General features: G+C 53.5%; 2 protein-coding genes across 2 annotated transcripts in view; one reads left to right on the top strand and one right to left on the bottom strand.

Annotated features, from left to right (window-relative positions):
* PPP1CC (protein phosphatase 1 catalytic subunit gamma) overlaps positions 1-1616 on the bottom strand; it is a 34068-nt gene extending 32452 nt beyond the window's left edge. The window contains exon 1 of the mRNA XM_035890469.1: positions 1610-1616. Coding sequence (XP_035746362.1) covers positions 1610-1616 — 7 coding nt within the window. The remainder of the gene's footprint in view (positions 1-1609) is intronic.
* A 1046-nt stretch (positions 1617-2662) lies between these two features.
* The window catches only part of CCDC63 (coiled-coil domain containing 63), a 9776-nt gene continuing 2700 nt past the window's right edge, over positions 2663-9738 (top strand). Inside the window, exons 1-6 of the mRNA XM_035890468.1 lie at positions 2663-2677; positions 6293-6456; positions 6609-6798; positions 7922-8041; positions 8528-8709; positions 9256-9437. Of these exons, the coding sequence (XP_035746361.1) occupies positions 2663-2677; positions 6293-6456; positions 6609-6798; positions 7922-8041; positions 8528-8709; positions 9256-9437 (853 nt within the window). The remainder of the gene's footprint in view (positions 2678-6292; positions 6457-6608; positions 6799-7921; positions 8042-8527; positions 8710-9255; positions 9438-9738) is intronic.

Raw genomic sequence — 9738 nt, 5'->3', positions numbered from 1 at the left:
AAACCCTGGCAGGGGTTGCCCAGAGAGGGGGTGGAGGCCCCATCCCTGGGAACATTCCAGGCCAGGTTGGACGGGGCTGTGAGCAACCTGATGTGGTTCAAGGTGTCCCTGCTCCTGCAGGGGGGTTGGGCTGGGTGACCTCTAGGGGTCCCTTCCAACCCAAAACATTCTATGATTTTATGATTCTATGATTCATTTGATTTGGAAAAGAGAAGTAAAGGAAGATAAACTGAATGCAGATGGTGCAGAACACCTGTAGAGCAGTTTAATTAATTGCCTTTAAATGTTAATTCAAAAGAGTTTCCCTGAGTGATCTTATATAGGCAAATCCTCAGTTGCCTTAAGCCACTTCCAGAGTGTGTTCAACTAATAAGGTGTTCTTAGTCCTGATCAAGAGCATTGCACGGGATGGTAATCAGGAATGATTCATTGGAAATAACTCTTTTAAGCGAGGCGGTGCCTGCCGCAGTCCCCCGTGCTGCCCAACTCTGCCCAGAGCTGATGGGGAGCCCCTGGGGGGCACGGGGAAGGGACTCCCCCCACGATGTGCTGCTTTCTCAGCCACAAATCACCGTCCTGCCCCTCTTCCCGGTGCTCTCCAGCTCGATCTGGCACACAGGGTTTCCATCACGGCGTCCAGATCTGCCAACAGACTTCCCTGGGGGAGAACGGGGACCTGGGAGGTCACAGTAGGAATTTCTTAGCTTGGCTTATCCCTAGCCAAGCGCCCCGTCGGACCTTTGGAGCTATTGCATTGCACATCCCACTCCTGAGCAAGGCTGCCTCCTGCTTGGGTTTTATGCTGTAAAATGGCTGCGCCCCTCCAAAACTGCGTGAGGGATCAGCAGCCCCGCTAAGAGCGTTCCCTTCTGCAGCTTTGCCTAAATCGCAGGCAAAAAAAAAAAAAGTCTCTGCACCGAGAACCCCGTTCCTGGTCAGGCAAGACCCCGCTGTGACTGCAGCTTCTGCGATGGCTCTGTCCTTGAGTCCTCTCTTCTCTTTTCTTGCTTTAGCTAAAAGCTTCCCGTGGTGCATGAGTGCTTGCTACGAGCCAGGTTTGACCTCAGGCCAGTGAAATTTTCGGAGGTCTTTTCTTGCTTTCAGACAGCAGCATGTCCTCAGCTATTTTGCTTCTGCATTTTCCCACCCGCGGCGGCAGCCTTTGAGCAGTAATTCGACACGGTGTACCTGCTGCAGTCAAAGGCGTCGGGAAGTTAACACAGAGGGATGAAGCAAATCCATGCTATTAGGCTCCGCTGGAGGGGCTGAGCCTGCAGCGGAAAAGAGTTTTGCTATCCCGAAGTCAAGACCTGGGGAACTTGCTCCTAAAATGACCCTTTTAAAAATACCAAGCAATGCCATGAAGGAGTCAGTTCACTGCTGGAAATCCCATTTCACGCGGTGTCAGCAATTCCGAAGAAACCCATCTGCAGGAAATTCTAACGACCATTTCCTCTGTGAGTGAAGAGGAATTACAGCTGTAATTCCTCCGCGCTGTGATTGAGGAGGCAGCGGACAGCCCCCTCTCCCCTTACTTAACGCCAAATACTCTTAAAACCCGACGCCATGTGCCCGTACCGAGACGTCTCTGCCCCATCCTGCTACCTACGGGCCATCGCTGCTCTGCTTGCAGGCTGTCAAGAAAAAACATACCCAGAGGTGAAAACCAGCTCCTTTTGTGCTATTTCGTTGTCTCTAATGATGGACATGCACTTCTTATTTTTGCACCATAAATTTTCAGCGTGAGAGGGATGTCCCGCTGCGTGCTCGTAGAGTGCCTGGCCGATTTGGCTCTCTTTTTGTTGAGATTTTAAGTGTTAAATAAGGAAAATAGCATCAGAAGTTTGCAGGGGTGTTTCAGATGCTGGGCGCGAGAGCCTTCTCTCCTGGAAGGGTGCGTGCCGAGGAAGAGCAGGCAAGAAGAAGTGATATCATGCAGGGAGGGAACAGCTCGGCGTTTGAGGGCTAGACGGCGTGTATTTTGAAAGAAACCTTTTCTGTAAGAAACACACAGAGCAAAACTCAGGCCAGTTGCAAAAGGCTGCAGGTCTGCAACTCCCAATGTGTTTGCAGCGCTTTTAGGACCCAAACTGGTCTTGCCCATTGAAGGCTGGTATGGTTCACACACATATGAAGGTAACAACTCATCGGAGGAAAGAAATAAAAACCTGGGTAGAGAATGTGCTCATGGGAGGCCATTGCCAAGCAAAGTCTTGGTGAGTTGATGCCGTGAGGCCAAGGTATCACTCCAGGTCCACAGGGAGACATTTCAGCAAAGATGAACCTAGTGTGTATCCGAATCCAGGACCTCTTCTGCAAGGGTTTGCCATCGGCCTGCTGGCTGAGACGAGCTTTCCCCATCACCAGCTGCCTCGGCAGTTGTCAGCACCTTCCCGCTCCTCCCAGCCCTGCTGCTGGAGCTGACGGGAGTTTGATTATAATTTAATCCAGGCTTTTAGAGGAGGGAAAAAAGAAAGTTTTGACAGTTCCATATATAGTCCTCTGACTCACAGATTTCATGTGTCAAACACCGAAGACGGGTTAAGTAGAATTAAGTTCTGCATTTGTTATAAATAGGCATTAAGTAACATGAATGTATTACATTTGCATGAAAATACGGGCCTGATTCTCTCCCTTAGCCCAGAGATTTTCTTTGACGTCGATGGGACGCTCCCAGGTAGGTGAGCTCGGATGAGAGCCAGCCCGGCTCTGACCATCCCCTGCAGCCACCATTTAACCGGACCCGCTGAAAGAGGGAAATCATTGCTGAAAGCAGGAAGGATTTACGCTGCTTGCACGGATCAGAATTTGGCCCTTAAAGTAGTACAGGTAGTTTTAATTAGACCCCAAATCTTCAGCTGAAGGAATAATTTCTCCATGTCAATCAGTGCTAAATGTACCTATTAAATCAGGGAAGACGGGTTAAGATGAAAATTGCACAGAAAGTCACTTTTCTTCTGTTTCTCCCAGAAGATGGAATTCGTTGGATTCGGATGTTACAGACGATTTCACCCTGCTCCAATTGCCGTTCTGCCCAGCCACAGCTTAAAGGTCCATCCCGACGACGAAGTCCCCCTCACTCAGAGCAAGGCTGGCCGTCGAGCATTGGTTGGGTGCAAACAGTCCCCTTCAGTAAAAGAAATGTGCCTGCAATGAGTGTGACAGCCACAGACCCTACCAAATCAGATCCCTCCTCCATAGTTTAATTTACTGACTTGTTCGTCGCTCAGCAATTGAGAATTGGTCCATGGAGAAGGAACACAAAAAGGACAGACAATGTGGGCTGTATTTGGAGGCTGGACTAGTCCAAGCCAACAGAAACCAGGCTTTGGGCCACGCAGTGGCATTCTGTCTGGAAAAACTACGTCCACTCCCGCAGCTCTGCCTTTATTCTGAACTGGAGGTTTGGCCTTATTTCTGCCGAGGGTGAAGAGGAGCAAACCGGAGAGAAGGGATTTGCAGTACGACCCAGCCAGGGCTGCCGAGACGGAGTGACCTCATCCCTGGAGAGGCTGTTGTTTTTACGCCACGGAGCTGTCGATCGTGGAGGAACAGCATGAAAAGCTCCAGGAGCTTCCCCTGGCCCCGGCGGGACCCTGAGGCTCTGGTGCCTTCCCAGCATCGCTCTGCCCTCGGTTGCGCTTTTTCTTATCTAACGCCGCATTCTGCTTTCTGCCGTGAAAGCCATTTCCAATTAAATGCATCCTCAGAGCCTATCTGGCTGTGAATTAGCCTGGAACTTGATGGCTGGCTCGTTAGCTCATCAAAGTCTCCAGGATAATGGGGAGGCGCAGCCTCAAGAGCGATGTGCCAGTTGGGGATTTTACTCATTGCCTTGAACTTGCCGCAGCCCTGCAAACTGGGATGCGGATGCCCTTTGCTCACCTTCAGCGCTTCTCTGTTCCCCTTCATCCCCGCGCTGAGTAAGCAACACCAGGGCTACACAACACAGCCCTGTCTCGTGCTTCTGCCCTCCAGGGATCTCAGGGTTTGCTGAGTCCCTGGGAAGGAGCCGGCCACGCGCTCCAGCTTATGAGGAAAGGATTATCACGGCTCTTGTGACTCACCCCACGGCTCCCCTGTGCTTCCCTGCACCCAAAGGAGAGAAGCAGCCACGAATCCTCAGTTTGTTCCCTATATTGGCCGCCTAAACAGTCTCTGTCCCCAGGGCCCTTCCCCAGGTTGGCAGTGCCAACCATTGCTGCTCTCCTGACGGCGGGGCACCTCGAGGGTGTCTGGATGCCGTGGGCAATGGCAGTGATGTGGTGATTGCTGCCTCCCCATGAGTAAAACGGATAGGAACCAGGTAGGAAGCCCAGGGGCCAGCAAGGAAGGAGAGGGCATGGCCCTGAAGCGCTGCTGGGGACGGCAAAGCCCTGGGAGCTGCTTTCCAGTTGGAGCGAAAGGCTTCAAAGTCACAGGTTATGGGACGATTCAAATACTCCAAAGGGAAGCAAGAACTGGAAAAGTGAGGGTTTCTGCTTGCTGTGGTCAGGCAGCTAGGGAAGCATCAGAGCCTGTGCTTCAGGGCTGGGTTTGGGGCATGGAAGCCCCTTTGGTTGGTGTAACATGGAGTGCCAGCACTCCCCATGGGGCGTGCTCCCCGGTCACGCCATCCTCCTTGGTGACCGTCCCCATGGGGACCTGTCCACGCGCCAGCGTGATGACGCTGTCGTGGCAACCGAGCCAGTGCCTGTTCCACAGAGCCTGGGACAGTGTGGGGTGCAGGACAGGAGCGGGACCTGCCGGGCTCTCCTCTCCCCTGCGCATCCCCCTGGACGTAGGGGCTGCTCCTCGGGAACACCCCACTGCTGCCGTCGTGGTCCCGTCCCCTGGCTGGAGAGGAACCACAGCACCCGTGACGGGGTGAGCAGCGTTGGGGGGGACAGGGGAGCCTGGGTGGCTGCAGCGGGGCTGAGGGGGACCAGCTTTGGGGGTGAGGGCTGCAGGGTGAGCCCCAGTGCCCTCCCTGGCTGCAGCAGGATGGGGGATGGATCCAGGCGATGTCCCCTTGCTCACGCTCCCCGGGGGCTCTGCCCGCCAGCACGGGGGGGCCTGGCCTCACTGGGATTTCTATGGAAACCCAGGTACCGAACAGGGTGGAATAGCTCAAACCATCTGTTCCTCCCCTACTTATAAACTCGATAAGAGGAGCGTGTTTTGCGATGACATCACTACAAATGCTCTCCTTTTATTCATCGCGCAGCCATCTGTGATGGTTTCCTCATGTGCCAAACACGCGAGCGGGTGCGGAGGGACGGGCAGGGGGACACAACCGCCCCCTTAGCCGGGTTTCATTTCTCCCCTTGGAAAGCAGGTCTGGCCCCCGCGGAGGCTCCCTCATCCCCTTCCCGAAGCGTCCGCAGAGCGACCGTCAGAGTTAGCTGGAAGAAATGAGGGGTCCAAAGGTAAAAACCGGAGCACAATCCGAAGGCGAACTTCTCCGTGGGTGCTATGGAGGATCTGCCATGGGGATAAGTAATATCTTGCAGAAATAAATGCCGCAGCACGGTAAGCCGGACAGGCGGTGGGGAACCAGGGGTTCTTTTGCCAGCAAGGTGTTGGGCTGCGGTGGGACTGATTCTGCTGCCCTCCTGTGCTGGGATGAGGCCATGGGCTGAGATTTGGGTGTTGGGGGAGGCAGGGTTGGGGAACATGGGTCAGCTGAGGATACAGGTAGTGGTGGATCGAGCTGCCCCAGCCTCAGTGCTTACCTGTTAGGCAGTTTCTCAGCCAGAAGTCACCTTGCCCCAGCCGGGGACATGAGCCCTTCTGCTGCGCTCCTGGGCACAGGCAGCTGGGTTCACATGCGTCCCCAGCATGGGTGGGTTTGGTTCTGACTCACGTGGTCCTCACAGTCATGCCAGGTGTTAAAAGAGGTGACAACCTGCTGTCCCCTGCCCTCCCTGCTGCTGGACATCTGCACCCTGTCCTGGAATCAAGGTGCTGGCCATGGCTCAGCTGCCGTGGCCAACAGGCACTGATTTCGGTTGCCGTTAACACCTCCTTGCCCTGGAGAGTGGTGGTAGCAATGGGGTGGGTCACCCAAGAGCAAAGCACCCAGTCGACTTTGCTCTGAAGCGGATCAGAAGCACTCATGTAGTTGGTTTGTGTGGCTCAGAGGTTCAGGTGGCAATGGCTGTCTTAGGTGGCCATGGAGAGCTGAAGGTGGTGACAAAGAGTGAGCTGGAGGTGGTGATGCCATGAACCCGCTCCCCTGTTGCCCAGCTCTGTTGTCTACCACCATTGGTTGTGTTTGCTCAAGTGACCGAGCTCTCCCTCTCTGTGGCAGCGTGGAGGGCTGCCTTTGCGGCAGAAGCTTTCGGACTTGCCTGCAAAGGATAAAGAAAAGCTGGCTGAGGCTGAGATCAGGAGACTGCAGAAACAGTTTCGGATAGCAGCGGAGAAGAGGAAATCTTATGGTGCCAACGTGAGGCAGCAAAAGCAGGCTCAGGAGTGAGTGCGGCTCCGCGCGGCTGCGTTGTGCTTGGGAAGTTCCTCCATGCTGAGACCTGGGGACCCCAGCGCTGAGGTGGGGAGGGGTAAGGACCTGCTCTGGCATTGCAGGCAGGGTGTGCTAAATGTCACTTGTCGTTGTGTTTTTACAGAAAAGAAATCGAGTCGCTGTCGCAACAACACAAAGAGGCGTCATTAACGCTGAGCCAGATCACGTCCCTGAGAAATGCGATGCTGGATGACAGAAACTGTATGGAGCTCCAGTGCCTTTTGCAGACCAAATATCAGTATGATTCTCTGATTAGAGACAGAAAAGCCCTGTTAGCTGACCTGGACAACCAGGTAAGAGCATCTGGACTGTTCCCTGGGTGAGCATGGTAGAGCAGAGTCGCGGAGTGAGCCCTATGGCTGAAATTCCTCGATGTAAAGTGCATTTAATTCAGGCCTTGGAATATAACGCTGCTTCCTGGCAAAAGACACATGGCAATGACAAATGGAGAGAGCCAGGGTCCCGTTCAAGTCAGCAGCACTGGCTAGAAAAGCAAGGTCTGCCTCCCAACCTCATTGTCCCACAGGTCTTTGCAGCTCCTCGTTGATGGCACGCACCTACCGGGGGGGTCACACAACATCCCACTGCTTTTCCCTTGACTTTTTTTTCCTCCTGAAAAAGAGGCAAAAATGGAACATCTAGTTGTGCTGCCTGAGACATGGCAAATAGAGGAGCAGCAACATCTGAGGGATGTCCCATCACTTCTCCTGAGAACGGCCTGGTTGGATTGGGTCAACGTGAGGTGGGAGGCCAAGGGAAACCCAGTGCTACAGAAGTGATGGGTCCCTGCAGCTTTCTGCTCTGAACAAGCCGCTCACGAGAGAAGTCAGGGAACACGCTCAGGCTGTTCACCATTGCTGGAGGTGCTGCAGAGCTTTCCACAACAGGGTCAGCTTTCAGTCAGGGATCTCTTGGCTGGGCCATACTTCTCCTACCTGCTCCCCTGCTTCGTTTTTCTCCACCTACTTCATTCTTCTCGTGGATTTATTTCCTCTGGCAGCTTCCCCACTGCTGGCAAAAGTTTTCCTCCACACATTCCCAGGCAGGACGGCACAGATCCCTGTCCGGCCAGCACGATACCGCCACCAAAACCCCATCCTCGTTGCCTCTTCCACTCTACATAGAGCTCTGCTGCATCTTGTTCAGCGCCTGCTGAATTTCCCTCCAGAGGCAGCAGCATTTCCTTTGCGACATGAAAATAAACCCCGTCCTGGTTACAGTTCATGTTTCTGCATGTGCAGGAGGGGATCCTTTGGGATTAAAGCTGCTTCTATAACTGTGAGCTCATTAATGACATGGTTGCTGTAGTTCAGGTCAACAGAGGGTATTTTCTTTGGCTAAGTGTCCTGACAAGAGTCCAGAACATAAGGCTGGAGATTATACTTTCTTCTTTTTTTCTTCTTTCTGTGTGTGCAGATACTGGAGCTGGAAAAAAAGGTGGTGAAGCAAAACCAGAGAGTGGTGAAGGTGAAGCAAGCCAACAGTCACAAGCGGCTGCAAAAGCGGATCGAGACGCTGGAGCTGCGTCTAAACAATGTAAGCAAATATTTTGCAGACCTTTGGAGACCACCTGCGGGGCCAGCACTGGGGCCTGTGTGCAAAACACTTTTTGGTCAGGGCGGAAGGTAACGGTGCAAATGCATTTGGTTGACATAAGCTTCATAAAGGACCTGGCTTGTTCCCCTGGCCTGATTGCTCCCAGAATATCTCAAAGGCTCCTTCAAGCTTGGCGACCCAAATGCAGCACTTGTGCCATGCCAAGAAGCCTGAAGGTGTGCATCTGTTTAGCAATAAAACCGAGCTGCCTGAAGCCACCTCACCTTGGACAACGCCAACTCCAGGTCTCTGCCATGATCGGCTTGGCCCACTGTTGCCTCCCCAGTCTCGGAGAGGAGAATAGTGCAGGGCCAACTTAAAATCTCTTGGGCTGTGTTTGTCCCAGCCCTGGTCAAGGTCTTCCAGCAGAGACCTGAGCCCCCCAGTGCCACACCAGCTCCAAACCTTTTGCTTCCCTCTCTCCAGGTCACTGTCCGTTTCGATACCATCCTGACCAGAAATAACGAGCTCCGAGAAGAGATTGAAAACCTGCGAATCCAGAAAGCTATTTTGGACAACTTCTACTTGAAGCTCCATAAGAAACTGGATCAGCAGAAGAGAAGGATGAACACCGCCATTGAGCAATCCTCACAAGCCTACGAGCAGCGGTACGTGGCCTTGTGAACCCTCTGTGGCAAAATCAGCACCGATGGGCAATGTCAGTGATGAATGTCAAAGTAAAGAGGGACCGATTGCAACTTGAGAGAGAGGATCCATCACTCTTGTCTAGAGCAGGGTGCTAGGGATTAGGTGCCTGCTCAGTGCAGGGAGACTGGTACCTCCAGGGTGATTTACTCCACCTTCCCCCGATGTTTCTCGGGATGGGGGGAATTGCCCCATGGAGCAGTCCCTTTCCTCTGAGTCCCACCTGAGCCTGCATGTGGGGATGCAGCAGACCTGGAGCAGGGGCCAGCCAGCTCCATTCAAAGTGAGCCTGGTGGCCACGATTGGGTGCTTTGTCCATGTACGAAACCCCACCAAGAGCTGTCTTAGCTTGCTGCTGGCCTTGGGCTAACATGGCTGCACCTGGGTGAGAGCCAGGCAGCATGCACAGCATCACGGGGGCTTTCCTAGATCAGACACAGAGATGCATGGGAATGGCCAGGAATACAAATCCTTAGAGCATGGTGTAACCTACTGCTCTCCGTGTGCAGGATGGAGGCCCTGGCAAGGATTTCAGCCATGAACGAAAGGCACAGCAAAGACACGGTCCAGTACAATGTCGAGCTGCAGGAGCGGGAGCGTGTCTTGGACCAGGAGACCAAACTGAAAACCTTCATGCTCACCAAATTTACAGATCGCTCTGAATTGGAGGAACAGGCCAAAAAGAGAAAAGGTATCAGATGAGAGAAAATATGTGCGTCTGGGACCACAAACCAGGAGGCCACAGGGTCTCGGTGAGGGGGCTTCTTATAGCCATTTATAGCACTGCACCCCAAAGGCAGGACTTCTCCCCTGCCCGCAGGCTCCTTCACCCAAACTTCACCCTACAAGTGAAAAGGATGAACAGTGATAACCAAGTGAGACCACCCAACACCGTGTGTCTTGGGGTGCCCTGTGGGCAGAGGGAGGGATGGGGAGGCAGGGAGCTGCCCCTATGTGCAACCATGGCTCCTTTTCTCCTCCTGGGGAGGGAT

This window comes from Egretta garzetta, unplaced genomic scaffold (assembly GCF_000687185.1).
Source record: "Egretta garzetta isolate BGI_Z169 unplaced genomic scaffold, ASM68718v1 scaffold343, whole genome shotgun sequence".
In the NCBI taxonomy this organism is placed as follows: domain Eukaryota; kingdom Metazoa; phylum Chordata; class Aves; order Pelecaniformes; family Ardeidae; genus Egretta; species Egretta garzetta.
The sequence above is the reverse complement of the archived record's forward strand: the minus strand, read 5'-3'. Positions and strand labels throughout refer to the sequence as shown.